Raw genomic sequence first — 24,934 nt, forward strand, 5'->3', positions numbered from 1 at the left:
GGGGGCCGGTCTCCGAGGTACCGGCATACAATGTTCCGTCAGCAGATACGGAACTGATTCAAAGAGGCCAGATGACCCCGAGATGATACAAATCGTATTTGTTTCAACACTGCTACCATGTTTGTATTGGTCGTACATCTACTCTGCCGTGGTTACGAGCCGATGCTGTACCATCGCTCACACTCGGCAGCATACTGGTCTTCTTGTTTTGTTTTTTGGGTTTTTGAGTGGTGCAACCACTCCAACGAACAGCAATGTCCGTGTCCGTGTTTGTGTGTGACTATGTGACCAGTACCAATGAGTACCAAAAGTGGCGCTGTTGTGCCAGAAAACAGAGAGAGATAGTGCTGCATGTTGCCTGCTAATGAGAGAGAGAGAGAGAGAGACAGAGAGGGGGGGGGGGGGGGGGGGGGGATTTGCACCACTCGGTTCACACGGGTGTGATTTCTTTAATCAGAGGAACTGAGCTCAGATGACAACAGTCAAACTTAAATCGATTTAAAATTATTATTTTAAAAAATCACTTTAAAAAAGTAAGGCAAGTGTCTTTGTGGAAAATATGTGATAAATAGCTCCTTACTGATACTCATTGCTATAGTGTTTGTTCAGTAACAGGAGTCTGCATATCTCTAGTCTCCAGCTCTTCATTAAACAGAAGAGAATGCATAATTGCATGTTTTGTTTTGAGACGGAGTTGGACCTGTGGCTTGGAGAACCGGTCATTGAGACAATTTAGGCATTTAGCAGATGCTCTTAATCCAGAGCGATTTACAGTAAGCAAGAACAAGAAAAACATGGTAATGCATCAAATACATAAAAATAGTCATCATGAATCATACGTGAGCTAAGAACCTAACAGTGGAGTATCTATATAATTAAACTATGTGTATACACTATAGAGTGCTATGTCCACATAAAATGCTATTTAAGTTACATGAGCCTTTTGAGCCTATGCATACGCCTGTAAGGTCGTCGAGGCTAGGGCAAGTGCTACAGCAAGTGCTATGGAGTTTAATGAAATACCACTATTGAGTAAATGAGCCAGTGTTGTCTACAGAGACAGAGCTGCAAAACAGCATGGAGCTCACTGCAGGTTCTTTAAATGGCAAAGAAAAAGCTAACCTGGGAATATTATGGGTTATAAGTATGAATCTATCATGGTTAAAGGAGCATTCAGTGATTTGGGTGATTTGGAAAACCCCGGTAACCCTGGTCCCGCCCCGGTAACAAGATGTGCACATGCGCGCACTACAGTGGGGACACACACAACAGGCCAACAGCACGTGCACCAAGGCCCGCCCCCACTCGATCATGATTGGAGGAAGGCCCCTCTCATCCTGATTGGATGAAGGCTGGCTAACCCTAGCCAAAAACGAAACCTACATTTTTTTTTATCCCAGGGGCTAACTGGGGACAGGGAGGAACTCCTTATATGGTCAGCACACTCTATAGTAGGGAGGATTCTCAAAAAAATAATATATATATATATATATATTTGAATGAAATGAAGTGAAATAACTGAATATACCTTTAAAATGGAGTTTGAAGTTACAATGGGTTTGTTAGTTTGATTGATTGATAATTTTATTAGGCAAAAATTGCAACAGTACAGGGTACAGTCAAGCACAAATGGTCCAAAAGGACAGCACCGAAGAAAGACCTTGCGACACAACAATGACATCAGCAATGATATATCTCAAACATAATTAAATCTGGGTACACGTTGAAATAGAAATAAATTGGGTAAACAAAACGGGGAGGGGATAAACAGGTGGGGTTTGTATAGGAAGGGGGCAGGGCAGCTAAAATATATATATAAAACACCGGTATCTAAATACTGAATCGAGCATCTTAAAAAACTGTCTGGGGTGTTAGCAAAAGCCTGAGAAGATAATTATTTTCTTTTTATTTAAGTGAAATATCCCTTTAATACTCACGCTAGTCTGCTTATTAACCACTAATATAACAGCATCGTGTGTGTGTGTGTGTGTGTGTGTGTGTGTGTGTGTGTGTGTGTGTGTGTGTGTGTGTGTGTGTGTGTGTGCACGCTCATACATGTGTGCATATGGTGTGTCCGTGCTCACACACATATGCGTGTGTCGTGTGTGTGCGCTCATAAGTGTGTGCATATGGTGAATCTGTGTGTGTGTGTGTGTCCAGAGCACTATCCAGATGCCAGCTGCCCTTAATCAAATGGACATTTATATGGCTCAACACATCAGAGTCAGCTGAATGGATCTCAATGAGTTACCACACACACACACACACACACACACACACACACACACACACACACACACACACACACACACACACACACACACACACACACACACACACACACACACACACACACACACACACACACACACACACACACACACACACACACACACACACACACGACTATAACTGTTATCTTATTTGCCAGACACAGCCTCACTAAGCCACAAAATCAAAAATGTGAATCGCTATGTGTGTATGTGTGTGTGTGTGTGGGGGGGGGGGGGGGGGGCTGTGTGTACTTCCTATACAACATGTTCCGTCAATCTCAATCTCGGGCTCTAGCCATTGTCATGAAAATTTGGTGGGAGTCGAGATTTTGCACATGCGTGTGTGTGTGTGTGTGTGTGTGTGTGTGTGTGTGTGTGTGTGTGTGGGGGCTATTGAAAGCCCTTTGTCATTTGGCCGGATGTGGTTGTGAAAGGGAAGAGCTCTATTGGGACTGAGCCAACAGTCAGTCAGTCTGTCACGTCACAGAGCACGTATAGCCAGTGTGGCCAGTGAGGGACATCAACACCACCATCTGACAGATGCAGGTACTACCTGAGACAATCCATCATAGTTATGATCAATCATGGATTAGTGGCCTCATTAATTTATCAAAGGACGATTCTACAAATGCCTTCTAAATCAGTAGTTCTACATTATTTTTATTTATTTTTTCATGCCAATTAAGGACCCCCCAAAATCCTATCTCTGCTGTCGGGAAGAAACCACCTAACTCCAAAATGTTCACTTTTCAGGAAATTAAAAATACAAATATTTACTTGCATGAGAGGTGGTGGAGTTAGTTGCTTTAGCAGACAGTTTGAGGGTCCAATGGAGTTAAGAGGTTTTATCCGAATCGCTTTTTATTGGTTCAATGTTTTTTTAAACCAAGGTGTCCAATAGCAATGATTTATCAAAAAAAGAAATCTAAAATCAAAAAAATGGAGTTAGGTGGTTTCTCCCGACAGCAACTATATGTATTTGGCAGCGGACCCCCCCAACAGAAAAATTCTTCCAAAAACACTTTCAAGATCGTTCAAAAAATGTTAAAAAATAGCAGATGTAAGCTTGTGACACGCTGTGAGCTTGTACTGTATATCTGCTATTTTTGAGAACCACTATTCTAAACCACTGTTTTTTTCCCTCAAATTTAAAAAAAAACATGGATGCTTTCTATTGTTTTAATGGGTTAAATATTGTTTAGCCATGTCTGTATTTTTTTAAATTCAATAGTATTTGTTCCTCAGTCATGAGCTTCAGATGACAACACAGTGTGTGAACTGTGAAGTCTGTGAGATACTTCCCGAAAGCACCAATATTTGAACGACATGAAGGCCAGCCACTCACCTGTGTAGTAGGCAATCCTGGAAATATCTAAAAGACAAACAAAGAGAGAGAGAGATTAGATATACCGGTAGATGTGAGTTCATCAGTGTGTAACGATAGAATGCTTCCTGGTACAGCAGCATGCATGCAGTGCCGGCCCTGAGCAATTTGGTGCCCTAGGCAGTTTTTCTCGTGATGCCCCCTTGAAAAATGACCATGGCCCCCTTGTGTTCTAAAGCACTGTGTTTTTTTTTTTGCTTGGTGGATGCCCCCCCTCCCCTCATGATGCCCTAGGCAACAGCCTGTTCTACCTGATGGGAGGGCCGGCCCTGCATGCATGGCTTGTCCTTTCCTTGACATAGACGGACAGCTATACAGTGTTCAATAGTCTGATGATCCCACAGTACCCTTCGAGCATACCTTTTTGCCTAATTCAAGTATTTTTTTAAAGATATTTTTGGGGCTTTTTGCTTTCATTGATAGTGGAAAGTGGAGACAGACAGGAAACGAGGGGAGAGGGACGGGGAGTGACATATACAGCTAAGTTTGTCAGGAACGGGACTCGAACCGGGGTTGCAGGCATTAGGAGCCTAGGTGCCCGGACCGCTAGGGCCAATTTTTGGCTAATTAGAATTACATTAACCATACATTAGCATAACTTTGTTTTTGTTTTTGGTGTAAATTAACACCCTACTTGATCACATTAGCAGCATCACACACAAAAAAGCATCAAAAGTAGCAGATCTGCAAGCTCAAAACACAGAGCGAAGCAATGTGTTTTGAGCTTGTGGATCTGATGCTTTTGGTGCTTTTTTGCCATTTTTTATTTTGAATCCTGAAAAGTAACAAACAGTTTTATACATAAGGTTTCCACCCAACAGAGACGATAAGATATCTTATGTCAATCTTAATGTTGTTTCCACTGTAAACTGGGATGATAAGTGTCACATATTGGATGTTAAATAACAATATATAGTGAAATAAAAACTGACAGCCCACATCTCCAGCATGCTTTCTGTTACAGTTCGTTACAGTTTCTTGCATAGGCTATAGTCTGTTCCCTGCCAATTACGTCAAACACTGGACTAAGTCCTGTATACTATAACTCCCCGTCTCCCACAGGAAGTATATAGGATTAGGAGGGCCTTTTTAGAAACCCGAGACCCTATGACAGCAGCACAGATGAATTATGATATATGACTTCCCACTGATAGGGGAGCAGATAGGACCAGGTCAACGAGCTAAGTGCATAAGTGCCTTAGACACGCTGGTGTACGCAGACATTTTGGCGAAATTACACACACACACACACAGTATAGAGGTCAAGGGGATGAGTGCCTTTCACACTCTGTGGCACACACACATAGTATGTACACAGAAAACACGCTTGTGCGAGACACAGACAGACAGCTGGATAGATTCTGAAGACACACGCACGCACGCACGCACGCACGCATGCATACGCACGCATACGCACGCACGCACGCACACACACGACAGATGAGGGCAGGGCCAGCCTGTCAGCTGATGCTAATGATGTCATGTCCATTAGCAAACCACACACCTCTACCACAAAGGAAATGCCATGGAGGTGACACATCAGTGCTGTAGCCTAGGGTTATTCAGCCGATAATATACCATAATTATTCTGCGTGTATAGGTAGGCTATACACTCGCGTGTGGTCAGTGGATGAAATGATTAGCAGCAGATGTAACGCAGGTGTCAGCGCAATGAAAATAGCCGATTTACAAGCTCACAACACGCCGGGCTGCAAATGCGAAGGGCGCTGCTCTGCGGCGACATGGGCATAAGGGCTACGCTTGCATGCGGGCCCTTTGTCTAAGACAAATTTCTTCCTCTGGAGACAAATAATAAAGAACCTTGAGAACCTTGAACCTTGGGGCCCACATATTTCAGTTCGTCTCATGTGCATGCCATGAGTAGCCTTGGATCAAGACTATACCAGATCTATTTTTTTTATCAAATCTGACTTTTACTTTAGTATCTATAATGGACTATAAGTCACTGGACATCCGCGTGCAAAGTCCATACTTCCCTTAGTCAGTACATGTACAAAAGAAGATATAAAGTGCTGACCCTGTAACTGCAGATGTTAACTCGACATTCGGAACCTACTGTGCACTGCATGTAATGTATTAGTCCGTAATGTTCAATAGATATGCTAAGGAGAGCTCCTTAGCATGTGTCAGTCACGTGCTAATGACCTCTCCTTAGCATATCTATTGAACAGAGTCACACACACACAACTGTAAACTTGGATTGTGAGCACAAACTTCTAAATGTTCCTCTTTTGAAATGAATAATGAACCCACACTGAAGCAGTAGTATTAGAATAAATTGATCTTTTATATCATGCTAAGTGTCTAAATTGACCAGCACTAAAGTGACCCAGTGCTATGAAATGATGATGGTGATTGGTGATGGGGTCAACCTAATGACATTTAGATAGAGAGACCCAGGCCACTCACACCATCTGTCACTGATTTACTAAGAGACATCCGGAAACTTTACTGTCTCCGTCTGTCTGTGTCCCATCTACTTTAACCCATTTTGGGTGGGAACCCCTTTTGGTGTTAGCATTATGTTATGCTTTAGCTATTTAAAAATAGCAGATCTACAAGCTCATAGCGCGCCACCGAGTGGCGCGCTACGAGCTTGTAGGTCTGCTATTTTTTGATCTCAGGTCAAAATGGGTTAACAAATCAATGCATCCATCCATCCATCCATCATCCATCCATCCATCAGCCTGTGTGTTTTCTAAGAGTTTAGTAATGAGTTCCTGGGTTTCCATTCTTCAGTCATTGTAAAAAAGGACAAAGGTGAAGGTTACTCTGCTGTTTGTGTGTTTATATCACTATAGCCTATTAAGAAAAATTTACATACAGGAATTTACTTTTATTATTGCAAGACTGACAATTTTACATATTTATTTATTTTAAATATGTACTGTAATAATTATTTATTTTTAATAATTGTATGTAAAATGCATGAAGACTGATTGAATATTTGATTGATGAATATTTTTAAAACACAGCATGGATAATGCATAAAAAAAGCCAAAGGCTTGTTTCCATTGTGGGCCATTAAACATTCAACACTCAAAAACAACTAGACAAAACAACCATGCAACAGACAGACTGACATACTAGATATGGCAGACTTATTAGGTTATTATTAAAGGAAGACTTTGGTCTGTATCTCAGCGGAGGGCTGTGGACACTTCAGAAAGGCGCCTACCTGCCCGGGCGGCTGGCGTAGCCGTCTGGGCACCTAGGCTGGTAATGCCTCCCCGATACCGACAACCTTTGCTGTGTGTCACCCCCTCCCCCACATTTCCTGTAGACTACTGCATACCTATCAATAAAAAAGGCAGAAAAAGCCCCCAAAAATATATATAAAAAAAAAAACAAGCCTACCAGTGACATCATCGTTAGAATTCCCACAAGAACAAGGGCTTCTATTTCAGCATGCCAACTTTCCAGGAATAGAAAGCCTGCTGTTTCTATTAGCATCGGATTCCCCATTAGTGACGTCGTAGGCAGGTTTATGAACTGTCCACAGTCCACCAATTAGACTGAGTAGACAGAAATGGTGCCATATTATTAGTGGGGACCACTTATTATTACACATTGTTGTGTTTTTGTTGTTGTTGTTGTAATCTCGGCACCGCTGAAAAAGAGGGTCCAGCCCTCAGTGTGTTCTCCGAGAAGTAAATAAAGGTTGAAATGAGATGAAATGAAAGTATGAGGTGAACCACCCACTAGAGTGTGTCAGTAGTAGAACCATGCTAATTGCTAGTAGCCAGCCTGCCACAGTGCCAAGCTGCCTACATGACCCATATGTGAGAGGGGCATGGGTCACACACACACACACACACACACACACACACACACACACACACGCACACACACGCACACACCACGACTGGCCCCAAAACACCTGCTCCTCAAGCTGGCTCAGCATGTATAAACTCAAGGAGAGGAGAGAGAGAGAGAGAGAGAGAGAGAGAGAGAGAGAGAGAGAGAGAGAGAGAGAGAGAGAGAGAGAGAGAGAGAGAGAGAGAGAGAGAGAGAGAGAGAGAGAGAGAGAGAGAGAGAGAGAGAGAGAGAGAGAGAGAGAGAGAGAGAGAGAGAGAGAGAGAGAGAGAGAGAGGGGAGGAGAGAGGAGAGAGGAGAGAGGAGAGAGGAGAGGAGAGGAGAGGACAGGACAGGACAGGACAGGACAGGACAGGACACTAGAAGAGGAGAGGAGACTAGGAGAGGACAGGACAGGACAGGACAGGACAGGACAGGACAGGACAGGACAGGACAGGACAGGACAGGACAGGACAGGACAGGACAGGACAGGAGACTAGAAGAGGAGAGGAGACTAGGAGAGGAGAGAATCAAACCAATACCACAAGCCAGCACACAGCTTTGCAGACAGACAGAAACTCACTCACAGGAGTCTCTATGTCTGTATACGGTGTATAATTGTGCCATAATTTAATCACCACAAGTCTGCGATCATAAGTTAGAACAATAAGGAGGCTGTGTGTGTGTGTGTGTGTGTGTGTGTGTGTGTGTGTGTGTGCGCGCGCGTGTGCGACTGACTGACTGACTGACTGACTGACTGACTGATACATCTAGATTCTAGCCAGACGACAACAGAACCTACTGATACATCTGGGGAAGTCCAAATTCAATAGTATTGGCCAGATTTTGAGAAAGAAACAAGCAGCCAGATCTATGAAAACAAGCCCAAAAGCAGTGACTATAGAGGCCGTGTGACTGTGAGCACTATAACCCTACGGTGTACACCTTGGCTAATTGAAAATAGCATCTTTCTTTCAAATTTATATGTAGTGCTTCAAAACATGAAAGGAGATAATACTCTGAATATTAAAGCAAGATGGGAAGCAGAGGGCAACCTTACTATATCAGCAGAAGAATGGGAAAGAATATGTAAACATCAGTGGAAAATGAGTAGTTCCCCCACATGGAGAGAATTCAGCTGGAAAAATGTGAGTAGTTTCTTTTGCACTCCAGCCCAGAAAAGACATTACACGTATCAGTCGGACTGTTGGAGACTCTGTGGGGAAACATTGGCAAATCATTTTCATGTGTTCTGGAGTTGCCCTTCTGTGGTTCCATTTTGGAGAAGTGTCCACAGTGTCCTGGAAGCAGTTTTTGGTGTTGACATTCCTTTTGATTTTAAAACCATGTATCTTGCAGATCTGGAGGGACTTCAATTTGTAAAGCAGGATCAGTATCTATTGAGGGTATTGCTGGTGGCATCCAAAAAAGCCTTAACAAAAAAGTGGCTTACAAATGTAATACCAACTATAAATGAATGGATTGATTTAATCTATAGTATATTTATTATGGAGAGAAATACATTCAGCTTCAGAGGTCAAGTTGAAGTCTTCACAGATAACTGGTTTAGATGGATTGCTCATGTTTCTACCATAAGACCTGATTTTGTATAGTTTCAGTTAAACCTGTTTAACCTATATATGCACCTGTTTGAGGTACTTATGTATTATGAATGATCATCGATAGAGAAGAGAGGCAGACATCTCCCCTTGTGTGTATTGTACGTATATTGTCTTGTTTTGTTTTCGGTTGTATGTATTGTCAATTGTCAGTCGTTATGTTTGATTAAAATTCAATAAAACGTAAATTGAAAAAAAAGAATTGCAATGCAATTACATGAGCCAATAAAAACCAAACTGTTTATTAAAAAAAAAAAAAAATAGCATCTTTCTACTAAGTACAATATCACAACTTGAGCTTTCTTGAGCTTGTAGATCTGCATTATTTAAATAGATAGATAACACCAGACGTGTCAGTAGGCAGACACTGCTTGTTTGTCTACGGGAGACCGCCTTTCCCTGGGAAGTGGGAAATGAACGAGACAAATGATTATTACTTACGGCAGCAGTAGCGAGAATGGCAGTGCAAAATGCGAATAGCAGCTGGAGACTGGAGTCTAAATGGTAAATGGTGCATTTATATAGCACCTTTATCCAAGGCACTTTACATAGATTGTGAATTACATTCACCCATTCGCACACACATTCATACACCGATTGCGGCGGAAGCCATGCAAGGTACCAACCAGCACATCGGGAGCAATTAGGGGTTCAGTCTCTTGCCCAAGGACACTTCGACATGTAGACAGGAGGAGCCGGGATTCGAACCGCCGACCCATGGATCATTGGACGACCTGCTCTACCTCCTGAGCCACAGCCGCCCCTAAAACTAAGTAATGCTGCATTGGTTGGATGATATGCCAAAATATAATAACTCGGCGGTCGCGCTAGAAACAGCTCCAGGTTAAAACGGACGGATGGACTGACATCACCATCGTTAGAGCCCTGCAGCCTCAAGCGGGACCAAAGGTGTGCATTAATCCGCTACTAGTCAGTGAAATGAAATCCCAGAGAGATTCCTTGAAGGGATTAATTAGTAATGAGTGTGTGTGTGTGTGTGTGTGTGTGTGTGTGTGTGTGTGTGTGTGTGTGTACATTAAACTACAGTACCATGTTTACTTGCCCAAAGCCTGTAGCAAGCAGTAAGCACGGCTCCTGGCTTGAATCAGACTAATCTCATTTTTCAAAAGGAGGAGAGGAGGAGATGAAAGGAGAGGAGAGGATCGGTGTCCTCAGGGATAGTTGTCAGATATTCTGCTTTGCTGATGTGTAGCTAATGGTTAACTTTATATTGAAGCAAGTGTGTGTGTGTGTGTGTGTGTGTGTGTGTGTGTGTGTGTGTGTGTGTGTGTGTGTGTGTGTGTGTGTGTGTGTGTGTGTGTGTGTGTGTGTGTGTGTGTGTGTGTGTGTGTGTGTGTGTGTGTGTGTGTGTGTGCGCGCGCGTGTGTGTTTGTCTGTGCGTGCGTGCGTGCTTTTGAAAAAGGGGTGTTACTATGTGCAACATCACACACACACACACGCACACACACACACACACATGTACACACAAACACATAGATGAACACAAACACAACAAGCATGCATACAGGCGGACAGACAAGCTCACGGCATATAAAACATGTACGAACAAACAACAAACAGACACATGTGTCTAGTCGACACGCATCAAAAGGCCACACATGTGCCGTGCCATGCTCAGTGCCATTATTCACAGCCAAATGAACACATCCGAAAAATACATCCTCGCTGTCGAGTATAGGAAACCTTGTATGTCCAAAACCGTTAAATGTATTGGTTAACCCGTTAGGACCGGGAACGCATCTCTGTGTCGCCTTAGCTTTTAACCACTTTAACCATCATTTAAAACTTTAGAGCTGTTGAAAAATAGCAGACCTTCAAGCTCATAGCGAGCTTGTAGATCTGCTACTTTTGAAAAATCGTGAAAACGTGTGCTAATCGTTAAATATATTTTCTTTCACAGCAAACGTTGTGAACGGAGGGGGGGGGTCCCTGGAACAACATATTGTCAGATGGGGGTCGGCAGCCAATTACATATAATTTTTGGGGTCCTTGACATGAAATCGTTTGAGAACCACTGACATACTGGAAACATATATATATATTTATTTATTTTCTTCAGAAAACTGTCATGATTTAGAAGACATTTGTAGAATCAGGTCTCAGGTGTCAATTTGGGGTTACATCTCGAGGCGTTGCAAGGCTGTTAGATCTGCCATTTTTGCTAATTTTATCAGGCAACTCTGTTGAGTAAAGTACAGTTGGAGGCCATCGATATTGTCCTTTTCTTTTTGCTGAGGTTTGCGTGATCTGCGCAAAAGGACAGTTAACCCATTTTGGGCGGGAACCCCTTTTGGTGTTTTAAACATTATGTTATAATTTAGCTATTGAAAAATAGCAGATCTACAAGCTCATAGTGCGCCACCGAGTGGCGCACTACGAGCTTGTAGGTCTGCTATTTTTGAAAAATCGTGAAAATATTTATTTCAGAAAACTGGAGGATTTAGAAGGATTTTTTAAAATTTTGAGGTCAGGCCTAAATGGGTCAAATGATAAGGGACAATATCGGTGGCACCCAACTGTATAAAGTTGAAATAGGGCGATGCAAGGTTTCTGCCCAACAGCAATGCCATGCTGTACGTTTGCACACACAGATGACAGACACTGATGCCAGATGCCTGCGAAAGTAAAAAAATAAGGTCAGGCGAATGCATGAATGCTCCATTGCTCACACATATTTCACGCGCGCCTAAATGGCAACCATGTACAGACCAACTGTGGTTCAGGTGTGGTGATTAATGTCAGGGCTTATTGGAGCAGTATGCATGTTAATGTTCTGTAACTGTATCATGCTGAACACATACTATGTATAATTTAACAATACAGGACAAATGGATTAGCTGAATGGATCACCCGCCCTCCTTTTCTCCAGTGTTTTATTTTTTTTCTGTAATGATAGTTTTTTTTTTTGTTAATTTGATGAAATTGATTTTATTTGTTGTTATTCTTCATGTCATGTCTATGAATTGATTGCATAGGGCCTAAATAGAAAAAAGACCGCAAGAACTTAGCTTTTTGGTGCTATCCCTTTTGGACTAAGTGTTTGACTGTACTCTGTTGCTGTTTTTATTTACATTTCTGTCTAATAAACGATTCAATCAATCAATCAAAAAAGCAGGGCTCTATAGTTGGATGCTCTGAACTGAAGTGACACAGGTTGTCTTTTTAAAACGAGGACTCGAGGACATCCCTACCCACCCATATATTCAGTGTAATATATTCACGCACGCACGCACGCACGCACGCACACACGCACACACACTGTGACTCAACACGGAGGCGGTTAAATGCAAACCGGGTAGGATGTGAAATGACGCTCCTCCTGTCATGTCACTTGGGGAGGAGGCACACTGGAGGATGCCTCCGTACAATATTCTAAACTTCTCGAAATGTACAGAAACAAGGCCGTTCATGAGGATATTTCTCGTGGAATGACAGAGAGCGGATACACGCAGTCCTATCTGCAATGTCAGATTGTTGTTGGTTACCACGGTAACCAAAGCAGATATGTCGATGCAGGGCGGGCGGCTTTACGTTGAGTTGTTAACATCAGTCTGAATGCACAGATCGGATCTGGTCACTTGCAAACGGTAGTGTGAATGACCGGACCAAAAGATCGGATGAGAGAGAAAAATCGGATTTGACTTGATGTGACTGCAGTCTAAAGCCGGCCTTAGAGCACTTCTTCCTACAGATCTTCTGCGACTGAAAAATGTATGAACTGAGGAGATCTATGAAATGTATGAATGTATAAATAAATAGGGCCTTGGACCATCAGTGAAGAGAAACAGAGCGTGGGCCTCGTTGGGTCGGCTATGAGAATAAACTTGTAGTGTAAGATGAAGAGAGCCTAGTCTGGGAATGGGCTATAGCCGCTATATGCATGCAGAATAACTCTACCTACTTCCGGGCCGCTTCCCTACTTCCTTCCTTAAGTTCCTTCACAGATGTTACAGATGATACTAATTGTCTCCACCAGGCTGAAGGCATAGGGAGAGTATGTTTTGCACTCCGTCCTTCCGTCTGTGTCTCTGTGTGTGTGTGTGTGTGTGTGTGTGTGTCCGTCCGTCCGTGTACAGCTAATCTCTGGTACCGTTGGCCCGGCCGATGCCAAACTGACACACACTCCCTGGATGCCAATGACTAACCTCTGCCTAAAATTTCTTCAGAACGGCCTGTTATAGCGCCACCATGAGGCCGATTTTTGCTAAACCTTTTTTCTTTACATTACTCGTACAGATTTTATCCATACATCACACTAATCGGTATACACTATCTATCACAAACACTCCTATCTCCTAACCTGTGCCCCGGGGGTACTTCTTCTAGTTAAGGCTCTGTTCCATTTAGTGTGCAGTGGTTCTCAAACCTTTTTAATTTATGGGTACATTAGGTTCCATTTGTACACTCTCAGAGTTACACACCTGTACGGGGCCATTTGGAACCCACTCAAGGACACTTTGGGACCCACTGGGGGTTTCCAGTGAGCCAACACGCACAATAGCAGAACCCTGACTCTGTTTGACCAGAATGGAACAGAGCCTTCATTAGTATCATCGGTAACACCTGTGAAGGAAGTGGGGAGGGGACCCAAGTTCTTTCCAAAATTGCGTGTGTGCATAGAGCCCATTGAACCTGTGGCCTCCTCCTCGTTGCACAAAGGTTTCTCCAACACCCTGCTGCTGCCACCTGTCCTGCAGAGGATTCAGAACTGTGTCTGGTCATTTCAATCTGTCAATCTGTTAATGAAGAACAGTAATTAAGCCTGATTTATACTTTGTTGCAGGCCGGTGTCTGGTCAACCCATTTTGGTGTTTTAAACATTACGTTATAATTTTGCTATTGAAAAATAGCAGATCTACAAGCTCACAGCATGTCACGAATGTGACACGTTGTGAACGCATTAGAAGTACAATATCAGTCACCAGAACCAAGGACGTGTGCTTTCAATTGAATCTACCATGGAGTTTGAACTTATGATGGGTTTGTATAGGAAGGGGGCAATCTGATAATACTGAATAAGCAACTTAAAAACTGTCTGGGGTGTTCACAAAAGCCAGAGTAGACGTTAATATGACCCAAAACGTGTTTGAAAGTGAAATATCGCTTTAACACAACACATAGCACGACAGAAAAGAGAAACAGAATGAAATCTACATGTGTGGCTTATAATAGCAGCGCTTCTTCTTTTGCAAATTCACCATTAATAATGGAACTAGGTTCAACTAGCAGAGAAATATTAAAACACACACTGACTGAAATATAGATGATGTAACCCAGAAACTATAGGCTACACAGACCCGCAGGGCTATTGTTACTGTATGGCTTGCCTACACGCACACACAGTCGCACACACACACACACACACACACACACACACACACACACACACACACACACACACACACACACACACACACACACACACACACACACACACACACACACACACACACACACACACACACACACACACACACACAGTCCTAGTACATAACTGTATGCATGTGCACAAAAAACACTTGGAACAGCACGCTATAAAAGTGTACACGCATGTATTCAAAGACGACCCGTCCCACACATATTCCATTATTGTCCTCCTCTCTCTTGCTCTCTCTCTCACAGACACACACACGCGCATGTGTGTGTGCGTGCTCTCTCATGCACACACCTCCTACTCAAATGCATACACACAGTGTATGAAGCTCTCCCGTCCCAACCATTCACTGCAAGCTGCAGTCTCACTTCCCACTGACTCACCCACAGCCACACATACACACATGCACAGCACGCACGCACACACACAATATCTGAAAGACTGAAACTATCTTAATTACATTCATTTCTGTGCCTCTTCACACACATTGTACAGACTGAGTGAACGTGCTCGCACGCGCACGCACACACGCACCCACGCACCATTAGAGAGTGACAGATGGTAATCTGCAGTAGGACATCATTATGTAAGTCAGCAGGTCAATAGAGTACAGCAGAGAGCATAGCACAGCCGTACTGTTACTACAGAATAAAATAGAATGAAGTGTTTTGATCAACTGGAGCTGCTTAACAATATTTTTACTGTATGTACTTTGAGTCTGCGTATCGCTGGTGGTTTCCAACTAGGCCGACCACATTTGGTCTGGATCATGAACTGAAATCACTCCACTTCAATGCACACTACACAGGCAAACACATGGTATATGCACACACACACACACGGAAAGGGACACATACACACACACACACGGAAAGGGACACATACACAAATGTGCTCAGCTGTGCTTTGAAAATTCGGCACGCTGGTGCAGCTGCATTCATTCAACGCTCACATGTGTATAACACCACATAAACACACACTGCTGCGCGCACACACACACACACACACACACACACACACACACACACACACACACACACACACACACACACACACACACACACACACACACACACACACACACACACACACACACACACACACACACACACACACACACACACACACACACACACAATGTGGTTTCTGCACAAACACTACCCACAAAGTACGCACAAACACACACTGACCGATAAACTATTTTATATATTTTTTTTAAAAGATCCTTACCATAGTACAGTCCTTCCATTAAATATTCTTGTCAGAAGAGAAGAGAAGAAGAGAATCCCAAGGGTACAGAGCAGATACAAGGACCAGTCTCGTGGTGGCGTTCGTTGATAGATGCTGTGCGAGATAGTCAAGCCAACGTAGCGTTGATGGCTAACGCTGACTTTAACTCACTGGCCTGAGCCCTTCCTATACTACCAGCACCACTACACTGAACACACACACACACACACTACAGCACGCGACACGTGAGGGAGAGAGAGCACAGAGAGCACAGAGAGAGAGAGGGAGGCGTGTGCACATACAAGGGGGCAGCCTCCCTTGACAGAGAGGGGGATGGAGGACAGAATGAGAGAGGGAGGAGGAGGAGGAGGAGGAGGGGGGAGGGGTGTCTTTGTGTCCCAGGAGAAGGAGGGGGTTGGGGGGGGGGGAGCAGAGTGCTGAGAGTAGATAACGGGACAGAGAGAGGAGAAGATGAGAGAAAGAGGGAGACGGGGAGAGGAGAGGGTTAAAAAGACTAAACCACAGGGAGGAAAGAAGAGAGGAGCGGTGAAGGACACATGAAAGGAAGAGGAAAGAGAAGGCAGAGAGAGAGAGAGAGAGAGAGAGAGAGAGAGAGCGGGAGAGCAAGCAGGAGAGAGTTAAGAAGAATGGATCATGTTGAGTGTAAGTGTATATGTGTGTGCATGTTGCCTGCCTGAGGCTTTTCTGTTCCTCTGCTAGCCGCTACCCACAGAGCTCTTATAAGTCACTCCTCACCTTTAAAGAGAAATGCTGTCCTCACACCAGTCCTCCCACCATCCTTTTCAACTCATCAGTGCCATTCATAAGTGTGTACATGTACACACAGTGTGTGTGTTGTGTGTGTGTGTGTGTGTGTGTGTGTGTGTTAGGCTGCGCAACAGTGATTCTTGGTGGTGAAAAAAAACGCCCCCCCCCCCCCCCCCCCCCAGGACACAAGCTATTAAAGGTCAAAGAAATGGCCAAACAGGACCCTGGTGACTCGACCAGATAATGTGCGTTCGTCCGGGTTTCAACATTTATCATGTGTTGATTTCGTCGACTAAATCTATGACGAAAAATACTAGTCAACTACCTTTTTTCACTGAGGAACACAACATCAAAACAAAATAAAAACTAAGCTATAATGACTAAAACTAAGAAAAACTAACAATTTTGTCAACAAAAACTAGACTGAAATGTTAGGGACTAGTGGAGAAGAGATCAAGCAGAACTAAAAGACAAGTCATTTTATGCTTGGTTGCTGCGACACGTTGTGAGCTCGTACATATGGCTACTTTCAGCATGCTATTTAGTCAACTAAATAGCATGAGTTCCACAGGGAGGGGGGCGGCCAGCCACTAAAATTAGACTAACACTAAAACATTTCAGATGACTAAACTATGACTAAAACTAAATGAAATTTCATTCCAAAGACTATGACGGAACTAAAATCTAAATTACTACAGTAACTCATGATGACCTCCCTGTATATCCCCTGTCATCCCTCAGGTGGAATGACGCCAACCTCCTGGGGATGTGTGTGTGTGTGTGTCCACTGGACAAAGAAACCAACCTGGGGTGAGAGGGTCTTCTCGGTGGCTGGCCGCCCCCCTCCCTGTGGAACTCACTCCCAGCTCACATCAAAGCTGGCCCCACCTTCGCCATGTTTAAAACCACACTAAAAAAAACACCTTTTCAGACTCACATTCCCTAGCCCTAATCTCACTTTTTGTTGTTACCCTTACTTCCCCAATTAAAGTTGTTTTTGTTGTTTTTTTTCTGAGAAAAGTGCTGCATAAATTGGATGCATTATTATTATTATTATAGGGTCCTGTGATCCATTCTTCAAACACTTTCCTCCCAAACAAGGTATCTCAAAAACGACTAAATGGATTGCCATTATATTTTCTGGGCACCTTCATGCTCCCCGCGAGAGAATGATAGATCTAATGATGTTGGTGACTGTCACGACTCGTGGATTTTCCTCTAGTGCGGTCCCTAAAGGCCAATATTTCTTGCACACAGGATATCTTTAAATCAAAGTGTAACCCATTAAAAAAGGGAAAGCAAAATGCACTACTCCAAGACTGAAATATCCCATCACCAGACAGTTACCACCACTTGCAACTGTTTTCAAATTGTATCATAGACTGCCAATTAAATTATTGCATTTGCAAAGTAAACATAGAATAAGTCAATAATTTAATTTAAAAAGTAACAGAATGACATAGAATAAGTCAATAGTTTAATAATAATAAACCAATATGCAAGATAAATTCTGAACAAACGATTATAATTTCTTTGTGTCATCACTTACAATTCCACTTGTTTAATCTCTTCCCCCCCCCCCCGAACCTCAAATGACGTCACATTGTAGGCTCTACAGAGCCAAACCGACTTTTATTAGGCTCTAAAATAGGAGTATGAATCGCGCCTTACCCTACATTTAAATTACTAATGTAATGACAGCACTTGATCCAGTGTACATATGATACCAGTATATATATGTTTATGGTTGAGATTTCAGTTCTTTCTGTCTTTTTCTCAGTTCACATTGGCTGGAAAAGACTTGTCAAATGATTTGTGGTTTGTCAGAAAGTGTCGTTCCAAGTTCCCTTTCTTTGCCATCGCTGCGCAGCCGTTTCCAGATGAGACAGATACATTTTCCATTCAACATGATGAAAAGATGATTCTCTTCCCATTCAGCATGGACAATGTATGCCATAGTCTCTTCCCAAACTCAATCTCGGTACTGTTGTCTTGTCTACGGTATGTTGATTTGTGCTGTGGGCTCCTGATTTGGTTGGGGATTCACATTCAAACTAGCAACGATGAGTATGATATATCCCCCAGAAGAACAGTAGCTCCAAAACTGTGGTGCGTGCACCCCTTGTGGTGCGCGGGCGCCTTTCTACATGGAAAGGCTAATGGCGGTGCTATGGTTTTATTTTAAATATATCAATCTATTATGCCAATATATGGCAAGTATATGCAGAATATAGCCTATGCTGCATACTGTATATATGCCATATTCAGGTTAATATAGATGGATAAATAGGAAATGTATGTCTCTATATAGATTATGCAAAAAGAAAATCTTGAGGGCTGTGTCAGCTACAGTAGGTCAGGAGGTAACAGGGGGTGCATGGCCGCTGCCCCAGAAGAAAGCACTGGACGAGTCTATCACACACTTTCACAGAGTCTGAATGAGCAATGGCAGATAGATACACAGAGATGAATCCCATTCACTCACAGACAGACAGACAGACAGACAGACAGACAGACAGACAGACAGACAGACAGACAGACAGACAGACAGACAGACAGACAGACAGACAGACAGACCAGAGGTGCTGCCGAGTAGAAAAGCAGATTAATCAGGCCACTGGATTAGTGGGATCTGACAGACAGACAAACACACACAGACCCACACACCAAATACGCTCTACAAGGCCAGTCCATCAGCTTCATCTTGATCTGTCTCCCTTTCCCTCTTTCCTAGGGTATCCCTCTACTATCCACGCCAGATCAGCTGGTGTGTTATTAGCACCCTCTAGAGGTAAGACTGTCACACTGGGGGAGAAGCACATACATGAGTAATCACAATAAAATAGTCTCCATGCTCCGAACGCATCACATTGTAACAAGTTGTAGCTCTGCAATGCAAAGAGCATTTTTGAAAGGGTTTGAACATTTTTGGCATGTCAGAAATAGTGACACGAGTTTGAAAGTTGATAAAAGAAATACAGTTAATTTACCTTGCTTCACGTCCCTTCGACACCACAAACATCAACTAACTGAAAGCTTGCTTGGGCTGCTTCCCTCCCACATAGTAAGTTAACTGAGAATCAACAGTCGTCTTCACTAATCTCAGATGCATCATGCCACCAGCCTGAACAGTCTTTACGATACCCTGCTAGTGTGTGTGTGTGTGTGTGTGTGTGTGTGTGTGTGTGTGTGTGTGTGTGTGTGTGTGTGTGTGTGTGTGTGTGTGTGTGTGTGTGTGTGTGTGTGTGTGCAAAGAAGATTTGCTCTTGTTTCACCTGTTTTTTCAGCATTAGGCTATATTGGCAGCAGGTGTCAAGTAGGGTTTCAATGGATTAAAGCTAAATTAAATCTCACGACTGAAAATGTTTGTATGACCATGTCCTAATGTGATTAGTGAAACATTATGAAGGGAGCGACCCCCCCCCCCCCCACACACACACACACACACACACACACACACACACACTTAAAAAATTGACACAATATGTAAAATTATGATGTTTTAGTAATGTTGTAACATTAGTAACTGTAACTGCTGTTACAGTTACTACAGTAGGTGAAGAAATCTGATTGAGGCTTTAATCAAGATTTTATGGAACTTAATGAACACATTGCTAGTATGACCACTTCAAATGCCCTAATAATAAAATAACTGAAAATGTCCAATTTACAAGCTCTCAATGTGTGGCAGACGCATTGAAACTAGAGCTTGTATATTGTATTTTCTATCACATCTAAAGACATTCAAAGATTTTCACACTGCTGCGATGACGCCAGCATAATGTTCAGCCAGAACATAGCCATGGCGTCAAACTCAACGTTAGTCAAAGGTTTGGAGTGTCTGAGCAGTCAACAGTTCATTAAAGTTAGAATGTGGAACTGGAGCGACAACGGTGGAACAAACAGCGACAAAGGTCACTGAGAAAAGACAGAGAGAGAGAGAGAGGGAGAGACAGACAGACAGACACAAGAGTGGTGGGTGGATTTAAATCAGACACTCAGACTCACAAACAAACAGACAGGACAAAATGGGATTGATGGACAGTCTGACAGAAACACAATGAGGCTGGCAGACAGACAGGCAGACTAGTTCACCGACCAATCCATTGTTGAAGGACCCGTTGTCACTGCAACGATTCTGATGATGACTAATCTGACACACACACTGTCTCACTCTCTCTCTCTCACACACACACACTGTCTCACTCTCTCTCTCTCCACTCACACACACACACACACACACACACACACACACACACACACACACACACACACACACACACACACACACACACTGTCTCACTCTCTCTCACACACACACTCTCTCACACTCTCTCTCACACACACACACACACACACACACACACACACTGTCTCTCTCACACACACACACACACACACACACACACACACACACACACACACACACACACACACACGCGCGCGCGCGCGCGCGTGCATGCGTGCTGTCATGCTTGTGGCCTGTTTCCAGGTGTTATCCTGGACCCCATGATCTCTACACTGTGTGTGTGTGGGCGGGGGGGGGGGGGGGGGGGGGGGTGGAGTCGATATAAGCAGAAACCAGCAGAAACCAATCACACACACACACTCTTATATCTTTTCTACGTCCGAGCATAGACATGGTAACGCCCCGCCTGCCTCTGATTGGCCTACACCCTGCCGACACTGCCGGCCTTACCAGAGTTTCCTCTGAGGTGGAAGATGCTGGATAGTCTGCCGCGAGGTTACTCCGTGGTGGGAAATAAATAAATAATACAAGTACGATATATAATACAAGAGAATGACAGCTTGGCACGCGCGACAGTAACTTTTATTTTTGTAGAAGAGGCAAACTAATATTGTTTATGCCGTTGGCCTGATTATGTGTAAACTTGAAACATTATTTTACTGTAAAAAGGTCTCTTTTCCCTTGATCTTTATATTTTTTAGTATAACAGTATTAGTTTACTATAATTAGATTAATACCTTGATCTTTATCTTTTTTAGTATAATAGTATTAGTTTACTATAATTAAATTAATACATGATAATCAACACTAACGCTTTAATTTAGAACACAGCCAAATCAAATCATAGTACATACGTGTTCAATCAATTATTCAATCAAAGCAAACGGCACAAACAATATTAGTTACAAGTTACTGTCGCATTTTGCCATTCTCTTGTACGCGTATTATTTCCCCCCACGGAGTGCCCTTGCATCTCGGAGGACAGGCAAGACGGGCAGTGTTGGTAGGCCAATCAGAGGCAGGCAGGGCGTTACCATGTCTATGCTCGGACGTAGAATAGATATACGCCACACACACACACACACACACACACACACGCACACAGCGTATCCAACTTGTAAATGAATGAATGAATGAATGAATGAATGAATGAATGAATGAACGAACGAATGAACAAATGAGACATTGTATTGAAAGACGTGTGATCAGGTGAATAGCCTGTAATAAAAACACCTAAAATGATACAGTTTACTTGAATTGAAAGCATAATTTATATGTTGTGTACCTGCCTGCTATTGCAGATGTACCAATATGTTGTAGTTCAAAACCTGCTCTGTGGTATATTCTATACTTGGAGCCAAAGTGAAGTCTGAAGTGTGTTTTCAGTTCACTGTGGACTGGTCTGACGGAGGCTACTTTGCACTGAACACACTTATCAACGGCACAGTCAGCAGTTCCAGCTCCACTCTGGTCAAAGCAGCACAAACCGTGAGCTGCACAATTAATCAGAGTAAATCTAGTGCATTCAGCACTTCAGACAGCCAACTAAACAAGGTGCTGCACTGCATGCTGTGCCCATTCAGAAACAGTTTTATACCACATTTGCTGCCTGAAACATCCGGTCAACCGTTCTAAATATCGGATTAGTCAGTTTCACATGAGTTTAGCCCCCCCCCCCCCCACCCCAAAACAAAATACATATTTTCTCGGCCCCACCCCTCTCCCACTGTTTATATTGTGTTTAGTTTCCAAGATGGCCACAGCACCAGGAGGGGGTGGGGCGGAGGTGAGCGGGCAGGTTGACATACCGGTATGCCCTTACTGAGCTGCATTCAAGACACTTGCCTTGTGTCTGAACACAGCTTTGATGGATGTGTTCTGCCCCCCTCCCCCTCATCAAACAAAATGCTTGGTCAAACCACATGGGCTTTCATTGGAAATGCATTGGAGCGGCCATCAAACACAGACACAAGACGACACAAGACAGGTGTCTTGAATGTGTGAACGCAGCCCAGTAAGGGCCTATGTCAACCCCACCCACTCACCTCTGCCCCACCCCCTCCTGGTGCTGCGGTCATCTTGGAAAGTAAACACAATATAAACAATTGTAGAGGGGTGGGGCCGAGAAAGGCCCTTATTGTGGGAGTTGAGGCATTCCATTTTTAGTTTGACTCGGTTCCGCAGATAGATATTGTGAAAATAGACGATCTACATGCTCACAACACCTTGCACTGCGAGGTGTTTTTATTAGCGACAAATGAACACTTATGATTGACCCCCTCTAAGCCAATGCGAGTCTGACCCCATACTCTGAAACGCCACCTAAGCCAATGGGAGTCTGACCGCACACTCTGAAACGCCGCCAAACTAATAGGCGAGTGCGCTTCGTTGCAGTATTTCGCAACGCGCCCATGAACACCGCAGCGCGGAGCGGAGTGCTGATAACACCGGCTAATGTTATGAGCTAACTGGAGAGCAGGAAACAAGAAAAAAAAGGGGGACAGATGCACAACGGAGACAGCCCTTGTTTCACCTATATAACTATGTCATCATTTTTGTTTAAACAGCAATTTTGGTCATTCGTGCTCAATGTAACAGTGTGCACAGTGCAACATCCCAAGAGAGAAGAGATGACAGAGCGAGGGCAGGGTAGCTGGTCCACAGGTTAAAAACCCATCTCATTATTCCCTAGTTCGCTGCATGAATGAATTACATTAGCCGTCTCACTCGCCTCCTCCAGTCTCTACGTCTCTCTCGCTCTCTATCTCAGTATGACAAACGCTCAACAATTGTTCCTTTCTTTCCTTCTCTCTGACTCACTGCTATGTAATTACCCAAGTCCTGTCCTCTCGAACCACACACACACACACACACACACACACACACACACACACACACACACACACACACACACACACACACACACACACACACACACACACACACACACACACACACACACACACACACACACACACACACACACACACACACACACACACACACACACACACACACACACAGTAGTTCTCCAGCCAGAGTGTATGCGGTGTTGGCAGCAGCTAAAAAACGAGATATCACATTAACAATATGAGCCACTGTATTCTGATGTATATACACTACATAACGCTAGTTGTGCGTATTATCTTCTGCATTACAAACATGCAGACAGAGTCAGTGTTGTCAGGAGTAATAACCCAGCAATAACATTGGGTGAGTTTTGATTGTTGATGCTGGTGGATAAAACTGGACACCATTCACTGGACTTGTTGCTGGCGTTCAAATCCAACTTGTGACGTCCATACTTATATGTCCATATTGTCTGTCTGATGCAGCAGGAAAGAAAAGAGAGCCTGAAACTACCATCAGTGGTTCCCAAAGTGGGGTCCGGGAACCCCCAGGGGTCCTTGAGGGAGTTCCAGGGGGTCCCTAGCTAAATGATAGTTAGGAACCAAATGGACCCTTATGGGTCTGTAACTCTGAGAGTGTACAAATGGAACCAAATGGACCCGTTAGTCCATTAGGGTCCATTTGGTTCCATTTGTATCAGAGTTAAATTAACATTGATTTTACAATAAGAATTGGGGGTCCCAGAGATAGAAATGCCATTAAATGTGATCCGTAGACGAATGCATGTCAAACTGCATGGGGGTCCTTGAAAATGAAACGGGTTGAGAATCACTGCTAGAGCCGTAAAAATCTTCTCTTATGGGGGTCCCTGGCATATCTTTTCAAATGGGGGTCCACGGGCTAATTAGTGTCAATTTGGGGGTCCTTGACATGAAGGCGTTTGGGAACCACTGGTATAAACATTTGATGGTGGCTACCATGTGTAGAGATACGAGGTACAGTAGAAACCCTCATGACTCTATAGTATAGAGAACACATACTGTATAGAGTCTATACAGTATGTGTTCCAGTTCCATTCATCACTGACTAGACACGCTAAACCAAGGATACAGCCTTCAGCCTGATTTATACTTGACTGTGTACCGAGAATAGCAGCTCTACAAGCTCACGTCGAGTCACATTGTGGTGTGGTGTGAGCTTGCAGATCTGCCATTTCCGGTGCGAGACACCGGCATGCAACAAAGTATAAAATCAAGTTCTGTAGTAGCTACTAGTATTGCTGAGTGTGCATGTGTGTGTGTGTGTGTGTGTGTGTGTGTGTGTGTGTGTGTGTGTGTGTGTGTGTGCTTG

At 43.6% G+C, this 24,934-nt stretch overlaps 1 protein-coding gene across 1 annotated transcript in view; it reads right to left on the minus strand.

The window, feature by feature from the left end:
* The window catches only part of LOC306937918 (focal adhesion kinase 1-like), a gene marked incomplete at its 5' end in the record, with an annotated part of 91,466 nt that overhangs the window by 61,996 nt on the left and 4,536 nt on the right, over positions 1 to 24,934 (minus strand). Inside the window, one exon of the mRNA XM_079521945.1 lies at positions 3,619 to 3,645. Within this exon, the coding sequence (XP_079378071.1) occupies positions 3,619 to 3,645 (27 nt within the window). The remainder of the gene's footprint in view (positions 1 to 3,618; positions 3,646 to 24,934) is intronic.

This window comes from Electrona antarctica (genome assembly GCF_951216825.1).
Source record: "Electrona antarctica genome assembly, chromosome: 15".
Classification (NCBI taxonomy): domain Eukaryota; kingdom Metazoa; phylum Chordata; class Actinopteri; order Myctophiformes; family Myctophidae; genus Electrona; species Electrona antarctica.